The 19664-nt window shown below is 54.8% G+C and overlaps 6 protein-coding genes across 6 annotated transcripts; 2 read left to right on the plus strand and 4 right to left on the minus strand.

Annotated features, from left to right (window-relative positions):
* Positions 1-57: 57 nt before the first annotated feature.
* VTN31DRAFT_4798 (uncharacterized protein) lies at positions 58-2698 on the minus strand (the record flags this gene model as incomplete). Its single annotated transcript, XM_069405225.1, has 7 exons — positions 58-318; positions 372-823; positions 875-2113; positions 2176-2298; positions 2373-2400; positions 2460-2528; positions 2612-2698. The coding sequence occupies 7 exons, from the start codon at positions 2696-2698 to the stop codon at positions 58-60; spliced, it is 2259 nt and encodes a 752-aa protein (XP_069260311.1).
* Positions 2699-3388: 690 nt separating this feature from the next.
* On the plus strand, positions 3389-5601 carry VTN31DRAFT_4799 (uncharacterized protein; the record flags this gene model as incomplete). The annotated part of the gene is made up of 7 exons (XM_069405226.1): positions 3389-3535; positions 3586-3656; positions 3726-3873; positions 3930-3965; positions 4028-5074; positions 5142-5424; positions 5480-5601. 7 exons carry the CDS (start codon positions 3389-3391, stop codon positions 5599-5601), a joined length of 1854 nt encoding a protein of 617 aa, XP_069260312.1.
* A 311-nt stretch (positions 5602-5912) lies between these two features.
* On the minus strand, positions 5913-7902 carry VTN31DRAFT_4800 (uncharacterized protein; the record flags this gene model as incomplete). Its single annotated transcript, XM_069405229.1, has 2 exons — positions 5913-6358; positions 6426-7902. The coding sequence occupies 2 exons, from the start codon at positions 7900-7902 to the stop codon at positions 5913-5915; spliced, it is 1923 nt and encodes a 640-aa protein (XP_069260313.1).
* A 2075-nt stretch (positions 7903-9977) lies between these two features.
* On the minus strand, positions 9978-10717 carry VTN31DRAFT_4801 (uncharacterized protein; the record flags this gene model as incomplete). Its single annotated transcript, XM_069405230.1, has 2 exons — positions 9978-10441; positions 10522-10717. 2 exons carry the CDS (start codon positions 10715-10717, stop codon positions 9978-9980), a joined length of 660 nt encoding a protein of 219 aa, XP_069260314.1.
* Positions 10718-15578: 4861 nt separating this feature from the next.
* On the plus strand, positions 15579-17426 carry VTN31DRAFT_4802 (uncharacterized protein; the record flags this gene model as incomplete). Its single annotated transcript, XM_069405231.1, has 3 exons — positions 15579-16573; positions 16631-16940; positions 17001-17426. The coding sequence occupies 3 exons, from the start codon at positions 15579-15581 to the stop codon at positions 17424-17426; spliced, it is 1731 nt and encodes a 576-aa protein (XP_069260315.1).
* A 290-nt stretch (positions 17427-17716) lies between these two features.
* Positions 17717-19598, minus strand: VTN31DRAFT_4803 (uncharacterized protein; the record flags this gene model as incomplete). Its single annotated transcript, XM_069405232.1, has 6 exons — positions 17717-17890; positions 17958-18565; positions 18614-18707; positions 18763-19136; positions 19187-19348; positions 19424-19598. 6 exons carry the CDS (start codon positions 19596-19598, stop codon positions 17717-17719), a joined length of 1587 nt encoding a protein of 528 aa, XP_069260316.1.
* Positions 19599-19664: the final 66 nt, after the last annotated feature.

Consider the following 19664-nt stretch of genomic DNA (forward strand, 5'->3'; position numbering starts at 1 on the left):
CCTTTGAGCTGTGTTCCTATTTACTCAGACGAACAGCTCTGCTTATACACATCGCGGTCATAAAAGTCGCTGATTGCCCACCTCCTGCATCTCCGGCTCCCGACTACGAGTCGACGACTCATCGTCAAACGAACTCACCTCGTAATCAAAAACGTTGACCTTTGGCGGGATCGTCGACTTGGCCTCGGTTTTGTCCGCCTCGACACGCGTGTCGCCGGATGCGACCGCGTCGCCGGGATCACCCCCGGCCGCTGCCTCGGGCTGTTGCTCGCCTTCGATTTCCGCCTGGAACGCAGCATTGTCGGCTTGAACAAATGCCTACAACAATGTCAGAAGGATACCCTGTCCAGTTTAGACCCGATGATACGTACCTGAAGTGCCGGCGGCGCAGGCCCGTCTTGAAAGCCTACGGCATTCTCATTGGCGTAGACTAGCAGCACATTCGCCGACTCGTCTCGCGCGGCCCGGAGCACTTCAATCTCCCGCACCTTCTTCGCAGTGTAGCCAATAATGTCTGCATGACTGGGCGTAGCGAACCTGCTCTGGGAACCCGCCTTGGCCGCCTGTTGCGTCTTGCCGTCGTCGACCGAGAAACTGATCCGCCACCATTGCCACTCATTTGACGTCGCAGATCCGTCCATGTGGTCGTCCGCCTTTGGCGGCTGTTTGCGCCGCAGGACATACGTGATGTGAGGCGCGGTACAGACGCCGCGCAAGGTGTATTTACGATTCGGCGGCTCGTTTGGATCCGACGAGGGCTCCGTCAGGGGTTTTGAGTATTTTCGCAAAGACTCGAGTGCCTCTTGTCGTTTCGCGCTGAGTTCTACGAGCATTCGGTTAGCAGGCAGTGAGGCATCTCTACGAATATCCATACCCTTCAGCTTGGCATCGAGCTGCGCTACAATCGCGTCAAGTTCCGCAGCCAGGGCCTGCCCCGCGTTCTCAACCTCCGGGGTGAGCATGTCCGTCATGTCCTGCGGCAGGTACCGCGGCAACGCCGTCAGAGCAGCCTCGGCCGCCTTGCGCAGGAGCTGTTTATTTGTAAGCCCGCACTCCGCAGCGGGTCCAGAGGTCTGCAACCGAGCGGCGAGCTCCTCGAGCCTGTTGATCTGCTTGATGACCTCGAGTCGCTTGAGCCGAATCTCCCGCGTGACCTCCCGGCATGCCTCCATGTAGCGATCGGGATAAAACACCGCGGGAATCTTGACGTCCAACGAATCGACTTGGGTCTCTGTGATCTCCAATCGGATGGTGAGCAAGTCCCCCACATGCTCGAGCCACACGTCATCGAGCTCCTCGCCCGGGACGTCGGACCAGATGGCACGGTCGAGAACATCATACAACGTCTGGCCATGCTCGGGCTCGACGTTCGGGTCCAGGATAAAGAAGGTCTTCGTGATCGGCGACTCCACCCGGGAAAGGGGCCGCTTGAGCGCATGCGACGCGAATATGCCGACCAATGGATTGTCCGACGCTGCGCGGACCGCTGCTTGCTGCCAACCCTCGAGGAACTTGGAGATGCCTCCGTCGGGATCGTAGCCAGACATGGTCTTGAGGCCGACCAGTGCATCCGTGCTGCCGAATGCACGTCGCGTTCCGTCCAAAAAAGCCATTAGTCGCTGCGTCTCGTAAAGCAGTTCGTCTGCGTCATCGTCGCCCTCTTGCGCATGATCCAACGAGACGACTCTCGGTGTCTTGATCGGTTGACCGTTCCACCACTGCGGATCATGCCCGTAATCATATGCCGTCTTGTCCCGCAGCAAAAGAGCCTCGCGTGCCAATGGGATCGAATGGAGGATGGTTAAAAACCCCGCCAGGTAGTTTGATTCTTCCGACGGCCGCAGAAAAGCTGGCTCCTCCCCCCTCCGTCGACGGTCTTCCGGATCTGGGCTGATGATGACCTCCCTCGCGCTGGGATTGAACAGCGTCATAGCCCAGGAGTGCTCATCGTAGTGGTCTCTGGTGGCACGCCCAAAGTGCGGCTTCTCGGTGCGGACCGTGACGCCAGTCTCTTGCGGGGGGAAATCCTGCAGATTCTGCTGCAACGACATAGCCACTGCCTGCTGCAGATCGCGTTCCTCACGTTGGGCCGCCGTCAGGTGTTGATCAGACCCTACCACAAACCAGTCAGTCCGGGGCATCGTTGCATTGACGGGGATGGGATGGGCACCCCACCCGATGCGTCCCCGCCATAGTTCTCGATCTTTGGAGCATCATTCTGGTTCATCCTGGACGGCGGACGAGTGGGCGGAGTCTGATACTCGCCGCCGGGAACGTGGAGATTCTCGATGTGGAATTCTTTGCCAGCCATTAGCCTGGACAGAAAACAAAAAAAAAAAGCATCAAAAGCCCTGAACTGGGTCGGAACTTACGGCGCGAAGATTGGTCGCCATATTGATACTAAACCGATCAGCTTCAGAAAAAAAGACTCCTCAATCCTGTACCGCGTACTCTCATACCTCGACAGGAACGGCCGTCGGATTCTCAAAGTAAGCGTTGATCGCCTTCTCCAGATTGAGATCATTGGCCTTTTAGATTCGCCGGAGCATTTCAGCTAGAGATACCCATGGAACAAGCAGAAGAAACACAAGCGGCATCAAAAGTTACAGACCCTCAGGAAGCCGATCGCTTGCTCTCGCGAGACACCAGCAACGTTGGTGAAGTTTGCGATTTGGTCTTCGGTCGGTTCGGCCGGCATGGCGGTCGATGCGGACCGGGAATATACGTAACGATGGCGGCTGGGGAAAGGCACGACAGCACCGTACTAAGCCGGGCGAAGTGGTTCGATCCAAGCTCTCTCTGGCCTCTGCAAGGTTATCTCGATCATGAACTCCGATCGAGCTCCCCCGCAGTTATACAGGCGCACTATACCTGATCAGGAAGGTAATCAAATCGACTTACCTAAGCAAACCAGAAGAAGAAGAAACGGCTTTTCCTCTCTTTGCTTTTTGCACCTTTGTTCTTGACCAACCAGAGCCCAGCACTTGAGCGATGTATGAGAAAGCCTAAAGAGGAAATTAATTAGGGCTTCGTTCAGGAATGCTTTCGACTTGGACAAAGTCTTGGGACCGGCAAAAACGCCGATCTTCGCGGTTGAATTCCGACCCTTCACAGGCAAAGCCGAGGCTCGAAACTCACATCGCAGCAAGGACGACAAGAGGAGATATGCGCGTGGAGCCGTGTCTGGCCGCTCAGAAATGCGGGGGAAGCTCGCATTTGAACCGGGGTTTCTATGAGTACTGCCATAGAGGACAGTGAGAAGAAACCCCTGATGTGTAGATTAATCTACTTTGATCGACAAGTTTAAAAACGTTGTAGACTCTTTTAGAGCTACAGCTTCGGTTTACAGGTAGCGTCCTTGAGCGTAGGATCGGTCTCAGAGCAAACAATGGCGGCCAGCCGCTTGTTCCGGCGCAAGAGTCTGTTTGACTCCCTAGTACAGCATCGAGGGCCTCCGAGGATACTCTTTTCGTCGAGATTCGCACAAGGGAGACGTGGCCTGCTGACACAGAGCTACGCCAGAGGTCCGTTGGAGGTGAGAAGAAGGTTCCCCCCTTGACGGTTGTATTGCTAACCCTCTTCCAGCCCCCTCTCATTGAGCAAACCATTGGCGAGCACTTTGCATCAATCGTCCAGCGTTTTGGCGACCGGAATGCGTAGGCTCTGCCCTTTTATTGATTGCAAAAGTTAGGAACTTGCTGATGTGGTAACACTGAGGAAATTAGAGTGATTGCACGGCACCAAAAGACGCGCCTGACTTACGATGCACTCGACCGGAAGAGCAATGCCCTGGCGCGCGGGCTGCAGGGAACCGGTGTCCGCAAGGGTGACCGAGTGGCTGTGATGCTGGGGAATTCAATCGAGTATGCAGTGGTATGTACTACTAATTTTTGACTCTCGGTGTGGAAAGGCAGGCTGACTCAGGGCAGGCAACGTATGCTCTGTTCAAGCTCGGTGCTATCCTGGTATGTTCAAAATGTGTTTCCAAGGGACAGCAGAAGTGCTGTGTGTTGACAGGGGGTTCTAGGTCCCGTTGAATCCATCCTTCAACGCCAACCAGGTCATCGCAGCCCTAAAACACCTTGATGCAACACATCTGATCATCAGCGCCGAGGCGCATCTCCCGCACCGCGCCCCGCGAAACAATGAGGATCTCCTGAGGCAACTCGTCACGGACTTATCCTCCTCGCGGGTCGAGTCCGAAGTCATCCCCTCACTCAAACACGTGGTGATGGTGGACAACTCTGCAGGACGAGTGGACACGATCAAATATCGCGCTTTCACACCCTACCCGTCGATTGCCTCGGAGATGCCCGCCGACGGCGCACCGCTTCCCCCACAGGACCTCTCCCGCCACGACATCGTCAACATCCAATTCACCTCCGGCACCACGTCCCTCCCGAAAGCAGCCTGCCTGACGCACCGCTCGATCCTCAACAACGGCGCCCAGATCGGCGACCGACTGCGGCTGACCGAGCGGGACATTGTCTGCTGCCCGCCGCCGCTCTTCCACTGCTTCGGCAGCATCCTGGGGTACATGGCGACGGCGACGCACGGCGCGGCGATCGTCTTCCCCGCGGAGAGCTTCGACGGGGTGGCATCTCTGCGGGCCGTGCAGGAGGAAAAATGCACCGCGCTGTACGGCGTGCCGACCATGTTCATCGAGGAACTCCGTCTGCTCGCCAAGGGCGAGGTGGAGAAGACGGGTTTCGAACAACTCCGCACAGGCATCGCCGCGGGGAGCAGCATCCCCGCGAACCTGATGCGCGAGCTGCACCGCACGCTCAACCTCACCGAGCTGACGATCTGCTACGGCATGACCGAGACGAGCCCCGTGTCGGCCATGACCACGACGGACGATCCGATCGACAAGCGCATCAACACCGTGGGCCGCCTCATGCCGCACGTCGAGGCCAAGATCGTCGACCCGGCCGACCGGAGCCGCATCCTGCCCGTCAACACCCGCGGCGAGCTCGCTGTTAGCGGATACCTGCTCATGAAGGAGTACTGGGGGGCGCCGGATCGGACGGCCGAGGTGATGGTGGCGGATCATGAGGGGAAGGTTTGGATGCATGTAAGTCTTTCTCTCTCTCTTTTCAAACCCTCATCTCTGTCAGATCCGGTGCTGATGAAGCCATTAGACCGGCGACGAAGCCAGCATGTCCCCCGACGGATACATCACCATCACCGGGCGCATCAAAGATCTGATCATCCGCGGCGGCGAGAACATCCACCCGCTCGAGATCGAGAACTGCCTGCTGGCGCACCCGGACGTGCTCGAGGTGTCGGTCGTCGGGGTACCCGACGAGAAATACGGCGAGGTGGTGGGTGCGTTTGTCGTGCCGGCGAATCACAAGACGAGTGAGACGGTCGACAAGGAAGAACTGCGGCGATGGGTGCGTGAGAAATTGAGCCATCATCTCGGTACGTATTTTGTCTTCCACACCTGACAGACCAAGGTTGCTAAAAAGTGGTTCAGTGCCGAAATATATCTTCTTCCTGCCCAGCTCGGATGCATTCCCCAAGACGGCGAGCGGCAAGATTCAGAAATTCAAGCTGCGCGAGACGGCGGTCCAATTGGTCCAGGAAGGGCAAGTGTGAGATATCAAATGGAGGTACATAGTATATAGTAGGTATAGGGCCAACTCCGTTGCATGCTCTTTTAGCTATCTATCGACAGTTCTATGCAAAGGGTATTATACTGCCCGCGACCAAAGACACTCAAGACAACACTCGCACACTGAAAAGCACGACATCCACACCAAGTCACCCGTTCAAACCCCAAATCAATTACCCACACCCAACGTATAGACAAAGAATGTACCACCGCCACCCATTCCGAACCCAGTACTAAACAGATACGAGGGATAGAATAGAAAATCAAAACGAAGAAGAAAACAAACTTGCATCAATCATTTCTTCGGGGGGAGATGGTTATGGATCTTGTCCAGCCTGCGCGCCATCCGCTCCAGACATCCCAGATTGGACAAGTCAATGGTCTCCTCCCGCTGTTCGTCGTAAGAATCCGGACAGCAGCACTCGATCTGCTGGATACACGGATCGCGGAGCACCTGCTCGACGCTGATCCGGCGCTCGGGATCCGGATGCAACATGCGCAACAGAACCCGCTGCAGCGCGGGCTTCGGGATCTTCGCCAGCAGCTTGCCGGTGTCCGGGTATTCGGTGTCGGTGACGACGCCATCTGGGTGTTTGAGCAGGAATTTGTTCCAGCAGGCCAGGTATTTGGCGAAGCGAGGATCCTCGGGCTTGGCAGACAGCCACGGCGTGCCGAGGTTAAACAGCGTCAGGCAGACAATGGCGCACGCCCAAACGTCCACCGGTCGGGGGTCATATTCATCTAAGAATAACGTTAGATCAATCCATTTGCTTCTAGCCTTAGGGGAGGAAAAAAAAAAAAAACATACTCTGCTTTGCCAACACCTCGGGAGCTATGTACGGGATACTCCCGCAGATCCCCGGCGAACATTTCCGCACCTCCTTCATGGCCTTGCCGCATTGTCCTCCGGCGGCCCGGACGCCCGGATGCAGACCCGAAAACACCTCCGACACCCCAAAATCGGTGATCTTCAGGTGCCCCTCGTTGGTCAGCAGGAGGTTCTCCGGCTTAATGTCGCGGTGCGCAATGCCATTGCGGTGGAGGAAGGCCACGCCCTGCAGCAGCTGCTTGAATAGACACAGGTTGTCCTTTCTGCGCAGGTACCGCTTCATGATCAAGGCGTACAGCTCGCCCTGCTCGCAGTACTCCATGACGTGGTTCCATCGTCCCGAGTGGTGGCACAGTCGGATTGACTTGACAATGTTGGGGTGGTTGAGACTGCTGGCGATGGTAAATTCCGACTTGACCTTCTTCTCGTATTCCTGCCGGTCTTCATTTCGTCCGCATTTTCGGAACTCTTTGACGGCGTACCGGACGGCCTTCGATTGCCCCTTGCGGTACATGATGCGGACGGTGGCCGTGGCGCCCTTGCCGATCTCCTTGCGTTTGATGCCGTGGATGAGCCCGCCGTAGGTGAACTCCTGGTAGAGCTCGCACGTGTCGACGGCAAAATCATCGGGGAGCGAGGTGCTCAGCCGGCGCGACTTGACGCCCACACCCTTGTCGGCCGGGAAGGCAAAGTCGGGGTGTTTGTCGCGCGCGGCTACGGCAGGGTCGCGCTTGGACACCTGCCGCACGTTGCCGGGGCCACGATTGGGTCGCGGGGCATGTGCGAACGCGATCTTGCCCTTCAGTTTGTGGAAGGGTCTGGACAACGTGCCGACATCGGGAGCCGACGAGGACAGCACTTGCGAGCTGGAGCCATCCGACATCCTCGAGAGCGGTCGGGGAAAGTTGGGCGAGCCCGGTGAGGACTCCGGGGGGGACACGGGCGAGGCACCATTTATTGAGTCCACTCTCTGGACGGGGACGTGGCGTGCGGTGGTCGCGCCCGGAGACGAGTTGCGTCGAAAAATACTCCGGAACGAGCGTATTGACCGCGAGGATCGGGCGGACATCTTGGAGGGCGACTCCTGGGCTGACGGGGTCGACCCCGTCGACTCGGTGGTCGGGGAGGGTGCCATTGGGGAGGTGAGCAGATCCGGTCGCGCGGGAGACTTGGGAGACGGCGGGGCGGTCGATACGGAGGTCGCTGGATGGCTGAGGTGGGACTGCAGGTCGCTGTCGTTGCTCGAGATTACGGACGACGATCTTGCCGACGACGACAGAGATCCATGAGTCTGGGACAAGCAACCTTGTGTTTCGAGCCGGGAATCGCTGTAGCGGCGCGTGAACAGCGATTGCGGGACGACTAGATTGGACACTGGGGGCAATCGACACCGGGGCAAGGCGTGGCCATGATCCTCAGGCAGATGTAGCGCGGGGGCAGGGAGGATGGCCACCATCACGCCTGGGAAAAGGCCAGGAAAACGCGGATTGACCGAGGAATTGAGGGATAAACTTGGGGGGGTGGTGTGGGATGGAGGGGTGAGATGCGGCGGCGAGGATAGCGTCGGGGCTGGGATCGCAGCGCCGAGTGGAATTATAAGCGGGATTGCATGAGGCAGAGGATTGCAGCGAGTGTTCGTTTTTTTTTTTTTTTTTTTTTTTAAATTTTCCCGGAGACTCAGAATTGGCAAAAAAAAGAAAATAAAAAGAAAAACAACTCTCAGTCTGTTCGTATTAATTAGAGGGCCATCATGTCCATGAGACGGTTCTATGAGGGAATATCTTGTGGAGGGCCCGCGTTTATCTGTCTGGCTCGGTGGCGGCCTGAGGCATCAAGGCTAGGCTATGACTTGATTGGGGGGAATGGGCGGACTGGCTTGGGCACTTGGCAGTTGGTCGTATCGAATCGTATCGCCGGGGGGGGGGAAACAAACAACGGATAGCCAAGAGCTCCCAAGACCGATCGCTGGACAAGAATGAATGCTCAAAAATCGTCTCTGCACATTGTGAGAGAAAGAGAACGGGGTGCTGTCTGATCATCCTCCTGAATCCTGGACCTACGAATGTCCATCTCCCCTGAGGCGGTGCTGGAGTACGGAGTACTGCAGATCCGTGCCTTGTCCTGCCTTGGATAACCTCACCTCACCTCACCTCTGTTACTTCGTCATAATAGTCCAAGTGACGAGGTGTCCATTTTTTCGTCGGCCAGCCGACCGCCTTAGCCGCCAAATTCCGAATCAGGCTTAGATTACAGAAATGAGCGCATCGGAGACACCGTGCCGCGGATTGGCTGTCCCGACCGGGTAAAGCGGCAGATCCATATGAATTAACTGATTCGGATTGCCGAGCCTTTCTTGCAGTTGCCAATGGACATCCCTGGAGTGAATCAGAAACCCCGGTTTCCTGAAAGTTGACATCAATCGGTCTTGGCGTGCCGAGAGAGGATGCCAAGCCGGAGTCGGTCGGAGTCTGAGGCAAAAGGGGAAAGGCGGGCATTCCACGCCTTCCTTCCAGCAGTTCCAGCTTCCATGAAGGGGGGTGTGCCATGCCCAATCAGGAGGCTGTAGATTTTTCCAGATGACAGCACTCCGTTCTAGGAGTCCGACCTTTCCGGTTACGAAATTGGTTGTTCTGTTTGCCTGTTCTTGGCCACTGCCCCCCAGACAATTGATCTCAAAGAGGAAAGGCGGATTACTCGAAACGTCTTGCCCCCAGGTCTTGGACTCTTGGGGTCGGCCCTTCTCCGAGGAGTTCCAAACTACAAGACAGTAACTAACCTATTCTCCTTCGGTTCAGTACTGAAGCTTCCTTCATCGTCTTCAAGACGTCATCGAAGCGGTCGAAATCTCGCTCAACGGCCTCAGAGGACGATCAAATGGATGGATAACACTGCAGAAAGCATGGCATGAGGGCAATGTGATAATATTTGACGTGAGATTGCATTGCATACATAAAATTTTTACATGATGGGTACCAGTGCAGAACTCAAAACGCACCCGCCTCGGTCTGCAGGCCGCGCCATCGCCGCATCACCCTGTGGCGACACGGGTCCGACAGACAGATGATTCTCTCCATGCCTTCTCAGATGCCCAAGAAATAAACTATGTATGCCTCGCAGATGAAAGAGCAGTTGAGCACCCGAGTAACGTTGAGCGTTGCAGTTGGCATGTTTGCTAAGCCTTGGCAAAGCCCGTGACCAACAGATCAATTATTATCGTCGGCGCAGCCACCGTCGACATGGAAAAAAATAGGACAGCAAGGATGGCTGGCGGAGGCATCGCGCTTCCCGCCATTCCACAGCGACCATCTCAAGGAGAGGGAAAATTTGGGAGCCTGATCAATAAATGGTTCGTCGCGGAATGCCGTCATCCATGAATCAAAGCCAGGATGCCAGCCGTCCAACCTTGAACACGAAACCCTCGTTGCACGAATGGTTGCCTGCAAGATACGACGTGTTCAGTCTGATCGGACTGAACACTGGATGATGTAGACGGCTGGCGTAGCAAACGCGGCTCAAATGAGGCCAAAACTCTCAGTAGTCCTGGATTCCCGTCTCACCTTTGAGCTGGGCCTTGATCTTCGTTTCATCGCCGTCATGGTCGCCCTCCACAATCCATTCGGGCTCCTCCTCGTCAAAGTAGCGCTCCTGCTCCTCGTCCCAGTCGTCGTACTCATCGTTCTCGTCGACCGTCCAGTAGTCAAAATCGTAGTCCGCGCCCTTGAGGAACCGCATCGTCATCTCCCATTTCCACTGCTGCTCTGCTTCCTCCTTGCTGCTGGGAATGTCCTCCTGGTCCTCGGCGATGATCTCCCCGTTGGGGCCTTGGCGGTAGCTCAGCATCGCGTTCGGGTCGGGATTGTGAAGCGCCTCCAGCTTGGCCTCGGCGCGTTGCAGATCCGCATGGAGAATGCCGGAGAACCCTTTGGCACGGCCCTCCGCCTCTCGTTCAGCGGGCGTTTGGAACCGCCGGATCAATCGGTCGTAGAGGAGCGGGTCTGGAACCAGCGCTGCAAGTCAGCTTCCCTTTCCCTGTGCGACGAGAGTTTCATCCTTGTCTCTGGAGGAAGAAGCGGACCAGCCATCTCGAGATCCGCCGAGAAATATTCCGGATGCTTGTCTAGGTAGCGCTTGCGACGGTTTTTGACCTTGAGCGACGCCGGCGGCCGCAGTGGGGGTCGTTCGCGGGACTGGTCATCGCGTCGATCGTTCGAGCCCGCCGCGCTCGTGCGATGGTTATTCCGTCGGTCGTTGGAGCCAGAGTCGCTGCTCATTGGGAATACTGTAGCGGCATGTCTCGACGTCCAGATGGTCGTCTGACTGACTACTGTACTGATGCCGAGGGGACTCCACGACTCGTCCTTTGAGCTTCGGAGCAATCACGTGAAGCATTCCACAGGATTCCTCAAGGTAATCCGTTGTCTTCCGGACTCTTGCCTCGCGAGGGTCTACCGTACGTCTACATCTATCTACAGTACCGAGCTTATGCAAATCCCATCACGGTATGTAGAAATATTGGATCGCGATATGCCGGTCGGGCCGACGGCCTTGACGCGAAAGATGGAGCCATCGGACCTTACCGGATCACAGCCTTTTCGGCCGTCTTTTCACTATGTACGGAGTACATATTACAGTATCTTCCGCGGATGATCGGCAGGGACGCGAATCCGGGTATCATCGATCGGCAGTCCGGTACTGTCTGTCAGGACTGCATCTCCCGACGGCCCTGCGTGTCACTGGACAATGAATTATGTTGGGAGATTGGTGTCGGGAGACGTCGGAGAGCCCACGCACATTTACTCTAGCTCATTATTCCCTACGGCGAAGCGTTGGCTTGTGCTCCTGGCACAAAGACCAAAGACCAAAGGAAAAATGTTTCCATGTATGTACGGAGAGTCGGGACCAACTTGCAGACAACAGTCGGCTTGAAGTCGTCTGGTAGGCCGCGGCGTTGCGGTCCAGAAGATGATCCATATTGATTGCTTGCCATCGTGACTTGAAAGTCTTCCAGTTGACGCGTAAGTGACTCAACTCCGCTGTCAAATGAATCCTCGGTCCTTTGGTCCGTCACCTTGCCTGTTGATGAAGCTGTTATCTCAACTGTTGAGAACCGTATGGACTATCCGACAAGTCCAAGTGGGCGACAATGATTTCGGTTGTGGGCGAGCCAACACGCTCACACGATCAGAGCCTATCTGCAAATGATCCAACCACTTGCACAAAGCAATGGGTGACTGATTGGAAACGATTTAACACGTTCCTTCAGGATGGGACGAATTTTGAGCGATCCAACACGCTCATACGAAACAGAGGCTTGTTACAAGCGATCCAGCACGCTTGCTCGGGGCAGGACCCGATCCCGAACGATCCAATACGCTCGAGCAGAACGCCTCCTGCGAGTGATCCAACACACTCACAACGAGCAACCAGGAACCCGAGTGTTCAGAGCCAACCCGGCACTTTGACGCATATCAGCAAGAGCACTCGTCATACAAGAAGCGTGATGATGAGACAATTCAGCAGGCATATGACAAGCTGCGAAGTATGGGTAGAAAAATGAATCAGATGGACGGCACAAACTCCTATACCGAGGTTCGAGTCTTCAAAAGACTTCTCCATTCTCTCCCGGATGAGTACTCCACAGTCGTGGACATACTCGAAAGCAAGCACATTGATGAAGAAAATCTTGATGACCGTCTCATCCGACTTTTGGAAAAGGAGGCAGAACTGGGAGGAAAAGTTGACAAAGGCTCACACTATAGTGACGACCGACGAGAAAAAGGAAAGAGTAAGAAACCTCATGCGAAGAACGGTCATAAAAACAATCAAAATCGCGGTGGCCGATCGGGTACCATACCGAAGGGCAAAACTGGCAACCATAACAAGAAATATAACCGCAAACGCCGAGACAACAGCAGCGACAACGACCAGAAAGGACGCTGCTTCATTTGCGACAAAGATAACCACTATGCAAAGGACTGCAAGCCTTCCGACGATTTAAGAAATGGATGTCATCTGAGAACAAAGATCGCAACCACAATGGACAAGACAATAGTGACAACCATGGTCATTGGTCACACATCCAGAATGAGGTTGACTCGCTACATGAACCCAACAACGGCGAAGAAGTCCTAATGGCGCAAGGGCCACCCCCTCAGGATTACACCACTAAGGGTACATACCTAGTACCTATTACTCTCCTATCTCTTCAAAGATACAGAGGATCAACACGTTCACACAAGGGTCTTCGGACATTTCGGTGTGCCGACAGATAACTATTCCCCAGCTCGTCGTGGCTATTCCCTCAGGTGCTTGGCTGTACTGGCTTTAGAATTGATACACGGCGCCACCAGCGACTGCTCACGAGGCGACTCTACTTGACCATTGGGTGGAAGTGGCCTTACTTCCATGATGGCCCGGCTCCCGTTTGAGGGCTATATACTCCGTACAGTATCAAGCTCTGCCTCTTCTAGCTCTGACTAACCTTGTGTCCTCAGCCGCCTATAACGGTTTTCGGGATATCGGACCCCAACAATCAGAAATCGACGAACCAGCTTAGGAGGTCAAAAAGGCTGACTCGAACCAAAGGGAATACTACTACTATGAAACCGAATGTCAATTAAACAGTTCCTGACGTCGAATACGGATCTCACACAACCACAAAATAAGTCAGATATACTAATCTGGTAGCGTGGGATATACACACATCAGAGAGACCCGTCAATGGATGAATCTATCCAGAGATGTCACTACAGCGTACTTTCCTGAGGTATAGCGCATTCGGTTCGCTCCCACTTTATAGAGTACACTGGAGCCATCATTCGACCTGTTCTTCCCCTTGAGATTCACCGATTGCGGGCTGTTCCGTCCACAAGCGCATTTTTTGCCTTTCATCTTCCTCTTGCCCCCTAACACCGATTTGAAGTTTTTTTCATTCCTATGATCAACTAACTGGGCCGAAATGGACGTGACTGTACCGGATCGAACCCGAATAGGAACCACGTTTCTGACCAAATTAACTATAGAAAGTCCATGGGCAGTTGAACCTCCTCAACAGATCGGGTCGGGCATCTAAAATCAGACCAAGATCCTCCACTACTTCGCATGTCTACAAACCGTGGTGCGTTCAGCTGCAAATGGCGGGATAGGCCACTGCTCAAGCTCCGATCTCGTGGCTCTGGCCGAGAGACACTGAGTCTCTGGCATATGAGAAAGGATGGGTCAAATCGATCAGAAAGAAACAACTTCTACTGGACGGGGTTTGGGGGGTGCATCCATTGATTCTGCCGTATTCAATCACGCGTCATCGACTCTCCGTGCGTTTTGGCTTTGCGATGACCATCAACGAAAAACACTTGAACATGAATGACCAGGACAATCTCTTTTTTAAGTCCCATCGGGCATGTCACGCAAACTCCTGAAACCTGGGAAACGAAGGCACGGAACGGCGGTCAGGCAAGAATTGCAAGAGGAACACTGTGACACAGGAGAATAGTACTGTTGTTGCATCCTTCAGTCCCTGGATACAAGCTTTTCCAAGCTTTCTTATTACCTGCACTGGAACCGACAATCAAGGACACTTCTGAGTCTCCATGGTCTTCCCACTTGCTCTTCAACACCCGACACTGCAGTGTCCCACGATATAATGACATGTTGTCTGACACCTCACCGACAGTTATGGTAGCCTACACCTTGGAGTACACCTTGGGTGTATTAGATAGGGAGAGGACGCACAACGCGGGGCAGGCTGGATTATTTCAACCGCTGTTCCCCGAACTCAGCTGCCCCAGAATCCAAGGACTACGAGGAAGCCAGAAAACACCCCTTTTGGACGCAGGTGGAAAGAGGCAATGGACAAAGAACGTGAGATCGAAGAGATCGTACGCTGGCCGGTCACAGTGATCGGGACAAAATATACATCCAATTCTTGGATGAGGTTGACTCGGATGATCGCCAAGTTCATAGATCCAGGAACAGAGCCCCCATGTCGGTGACAGGACGATGGTGAAGTCCCTAGGACTGCGAGACGGCGACTTGGGCAACTACACTCCAGTCCCAACCCTGGAAGCGGGCGTTGAAGGACGCCCGAAAATGATCCCCTCAGACCCAGCTGCACACTCCGTCACCCATTTCGATGGACAGGAATGGTGGTAGAGAAAGATTAGAACTCCTAGATTCCCGGCTTCACCAAGGCGACTGGAATACTGCGCTAATAAATGGAGTGGGGACACCGATAAATGGAATGCTCGAGTACTGGCTTCCATGGGGGTCCTCAGGTCCTGGCTTTTCACGTCAGAATCATGTGGAGCTCTCGCAATTCAGGAGCCAGTGGTCGGTGTCCTTGCTCAGGTCTCAAGAGTCTCAACCCAGCCTGCCCGATAGGTTTTACCTCGAGGATCTGGGAAGTCCAAAAACCTCATCGATTTCCCATTCCCGGCCACCACTTGATTAGAATATTGGTGTGCAGCATGGTAGGCCGCATTTTTGCTTTTAGCACTCGGTCGAAGCACCCAGCAGCGCCATTCTGCTCCTTCTGGTCGGTTCTACGACCCAGAGCCAGACCCTCAAACCGCAGATGAGGTATTCGTAAATCTCAGTGAGGGAGTTCATCCACTGTGAAGGACGCTCTTCTCCGGTGGACGGGGAACAAGGAACGTTTCTCGCGACTTTCCGTTACCTATTTTACTCACGATCCCTGCCGTGTCATCGGAGTGTGAAAGGGGTTATCAGCGCCTGTACAAGGCGTAGTAAGGAAAGGCCTGATAATCCTCCGGACCAAAGAAAGCTTTTGTTGGGTTTCATGGAAAGAAGATGGTAAACATGAACCAAGATAGCGAGAGAGCTTCGGCCGCGAGACGTTACAGTGACAACAAACATACTACGTCAGCAGAATTAGTACGCTAAACCTCTTACGGTTAAATAACCTGGTAGGTAGTTGACTAACTTATCTAGTCTGAAATAGAAAGTCAAATTACGCTCCCAGCTTAGTGATTGTTGCATTGACGTCGACGAAACCAAGATCAGGATTGTTTGATACACTAGGCTAGAATTAAGTTGTATGAGAATGCCTGAGCTTTGAATACTGTATCTGTCGCCGGCACCGCCCATCGAGCGAGTCCGAGGCGTTGATCCGCAATGACAATGGCAACGAAGTCCCAGAGCAAGACAAGTGCGACTCCGACGCCAACGCAATCGTCAACACAGCCTCTGTGGCTGAATATTTGCAGAGCTGTGATTCTGTTGTTTCTCGCCAGTGCTTCTTCCCAGATTTCCCAGCGCACGCTGGCACCGGTCTACGGCGCGACACCGTCAAGCAAGCACCATGGCGCCCTCTCCGTTGCAGCCCTGTTCACGGGGGCATTGCTGAGGAGCAGATTCTCCGAGTGGCTCGGCCGACGGGATGCAGCTATCCTACCGGGGCTGGCATTCTCCGTGCCGACCATTCAGTACTTTCTATTCCCGCGCAGTTCGGAGATGGGGAATCCACTGGGGCCTGCCGTCACGGAGCTGCTCACGGTCGTGCCTCTTGTGTTGCTCTCGATGTCGGCTGCGTCGGGTCTGCTGGAGGAATTGACCTCGCGACTCGAGCGGTATGGGCAATTTGTTTCGAGGCACGGTGTGCTCCTTGGCGGGTGGTTGCTGTTCCGCTCCGTGGACGGCGTTTTGCAATCTATTCTCCCGAGATTCATTGGGATCAACGCGCTGCTTACGACGGGTGGACTGCAGCTGGTGATTGCCGCCTTGTACGCCGTCACGCTGCCCTCGCGATGGGTTCTGCTGGCCATACCATCTCTGCTGTTTTCCCTAACATGGAACGTCCACATGCCGTTCGCAGGCACGACGGCGCGTCTGAATGCCACCCTCCAGGAGATGGGCTTTCATCTGGTTGATCGGCAGGAATCTCTCACCGGGTACATATCCGTGCTGGACAGCAGCAAGTTCGGTTTTCGCGCCCTGCGATGCGACCATAGTCTCCTCGGGGGTGACTGGATCAAGAACGTCCCTGGATACCACCCGCGCGTGGCGGACCCGATCTTCGCCGTGTTCACGATGCTGGAAAGCGTGAGGCTGGTGGTACCGGATGATGGCAAAGCCAGACGACCGGACGCGGGCAGTAATGCGCTGGTAATGTATACTTCCTAGACCAGCCTCCTCTCAGGATTAGCAGGAGTAATTGAGGTAAACAGTGGCCTCGGGGCAGGCAGCACGCCGGCCGCGCTGATTCACCACGGGATCAACACCACGATCGTCGAGATCGATCCCGTCGTGCATCGCTTTGCGAGCCAGTATTTTCACCTTCCGAGCAACCACACTGCCGTCATTGGCGATGCCTTGATGTTTGTCGAGGAAGAGCAGCGGCGGAAGCCGGAGATTCTTCAGTACGACTACATCATCCACGACGTGTTTACGGGCGGCGTTGAGCCCGTCGAGCTCTTCACCGCGGAGTTTCTGCAGGGTCTTCGTGCGCTACTGAAAGATGACGGCGTCGTTGCCATTGTCTGTCTTCAGCCCCTTTCCCTAGTACTTTCATAGACAGATTACTCACGAGACACGCAGAACTACGCCGGAGACTTATCCCTCCCCGGCACACGCCTCGTGGTCCGCACCATCCTCTCAGTTTTTCCACAATGTCGAATTTTCCGCGAGAACGACAGCAACAATGGCAAAGATGACAACGGAGAATCGTCCTCCCCAGCAGACTTCTCCAACATGGTCATCATGTGCAAGAAAACAGCGACTCCGCTCCTGCAGTTCCGGGATCCAACGCCGGCGGATTTCCTGGGTAGCAGGGCGCGGGAGATGTACATGGTGCTTCGACATGAAGTTGATCCTGCTCTGTTCGTCGACGAGAATGATGATGACGTTGGAATACTTCAGGCAGGAAAAACGAATGTCTTGACGGCATCTCATTCCACCAGCGCCGTGGGCCATTGGCGGATCATGCGAAAAGTCCTACCGGCGGAGGTGTGGGAGAATTGGTAAACAAAGAAATCAGACGAACTTGGACCGACCACGTGGGTATCATTCGCATCTGTGCAGCAGCGGCAGCAGCGGTAGTACATAACTGTATATACTGGAAGGACACCTATACTACAGACAACAAAGAAGGCCTCGGGAATGAAACGAGACAGAATCAATACATCTCATGAAACAAAGAAAAAAAAAAGAGAGGAAGGGTTAGGAAACAACCATAACGCCAGTGTGTCTTGTCTGCCCCGGTGTCTCCAGAAAAAAGCATGTGGTATTATTAAGTAGTATCTGATATCTGACTCTCATGCTGTTGACGATCCCGGCGCGGGAGCAGGACTGCTGCGCGGACTGCTCCCGCTGCCGGATTTCTTGACCAGGCCGGCAAAGAAACTCGCCAGTGCTTGGTTGTGCGCTTTCTCGTCCGCGGCCGTTGTCGAGGATGTTTCCCGTTTTTGGTTGCGGTTTGCTTCGCGTTCCTGGAATCGATCTAGGTCAGCATGCTCTGATCCCCCCTCCGAGAGAAAGGGAGGGTGGAGGATTTACCTTTAGTTTCCTCAACATATCGTCGGCATCGACCTGGATACCGCCCATGTTGAACTGCACCGGCCCGATATGGTCGTTGACCAGACCTTCGTCCAGGTTCGGTGACATCTCCAGCTGCTTCGGGACCTTGCGCGCTGCGCGGTCCTTTTCGTCCTCCGCCTTGAGCTTTTCCAGGATTTCCTGCTGCTTGGCGAGGAACGTCTGCATATCCTCGGTCTCGATTTCGATACGGGGCGCGGTGGGCTTGGTGCCGCTTGTACCGTTGGGTACCGTTGAGGTGGCCGCCCGCGGGTCTTTGATGGTCTGCTCGTAGATCGCGACTGCGCTTGACCCGTCATCGGCTTCGGGTTTCTGATCCTCTGTCCCTAGAGGGTCTTGGATTTCGATCGACCAAGCGTTGCCAACGCCCTCGATGTCGAACCCTTCCCGGATGATCCGGATCTTGCCCCAGGAGTCCCAGTTGGCGGGCACGAGGATCTTGTCCCGGTCGATGACGTTGTGACGTAGCGATTGTCGCTTGAGAAGCGAGTGTATCCCCAGCGTTGAGTGGATTAGACTTTGTAGCGAGCTCGCCAGAAAGGGTGTTGTGTAGATGAGCGAGCCTCCGTCTGACGAAGTCAGCGCGGGTCTCAAATTGGAGAAAATTGAATACCTACGCTTCAGTAGGATAGTCCTCATGAACTGAAGAATAAAGTCAAACTCCTCCTCGCGCCAGCCATTTTCCTTCTCCAGCTTCTCAATCTTGTCGGCCTACTCACGGTTAGTGCCCTGTAGAGATTTGTGCCACTCGCAGATCAGCACTTACCCCCTGACAGACAACGCACAAGGGAACCCCAAGTCCCTCATCCCACTCCCCGGGACCAAGGGGTATTGTCACCGGGCCGCCGGCATTTGCGACTCCCGCCGACGCGGAATCCAGTCCGCGTTTTCGGTCCTTCCACTCGCTCATGACTTCCTCCATGACAATCTTTGTTTGATCGTCTAGTTTCAGGAGCACCGACCGCAGAAGCCGGATCCAGTCTCTTAATTGTCGCACCCATGTCCAGGGGGTCGACCAGTCGAGCAGGATGACGATTAATGTCTCGGGAATCGTCTGAGGCGTAAGAAGCGGTTGAAGAAGAGGCGCAAATGAAGGAGAAGGTTCGGAGAGAAGGTACACAGAGACGCGAGCAAGGATATCTAAATAACAGTCAGAGTTAAGCTTGAATCCATTCCTGGGGCCGGCATGCCTTCTTGATCCGCGTCCAGCACGTCTTGGTAGGTATATCCTAGCGCAAACTCGTTCGCAATCGGCGCGACATTCTTTCGCTTTCGCTCCGTCGGCAGTCGAGGATCCGACGGATCTGACGACAGCGTTTCGAGGAATTCTCTCTGGCTTTCGGGTGTTCCCCCTATGCATCGGAATGGTCAGAAACTGGCACTGACGCTGAAATTATCACGCTGCGCCGGGTCGCCGCACAACATACCCAGTACAATCATATTCTTTTCGGGCAGCCGCTTCGCGCTCGCGACACTATCGAGCATCTCCGACCAGAGATTTTTCTGGCTGCCATCTTTGCTTGTTGGGCGACTGCTGCTGCCGCCGCCGCCTCCGCCAGAATTCTGGCTCAACGTGGACAGCCGTTGACCGATCCCGACCATCTTTTGGAATTGCTAAACCATGTCCCGCCGCGGTGATCCCGTCCTGAAGATTGTTGTTGTAGGCTC

This window comes from Thermomyces dupontii (assembly GCF_041956625.1).
Source record: "Thermomyces dupontii strain NRRL 2155 unplaced genomic scaffold VTN31scaffold_4, whole genome shotgun sequence".
Lineage (NCBI taxonomy): Eukaryota > Fungi > Ascomycota > Eurotiomycetes > Eurotiales > Trichocomaceae > Thermomyces > Thermomyces dupontii.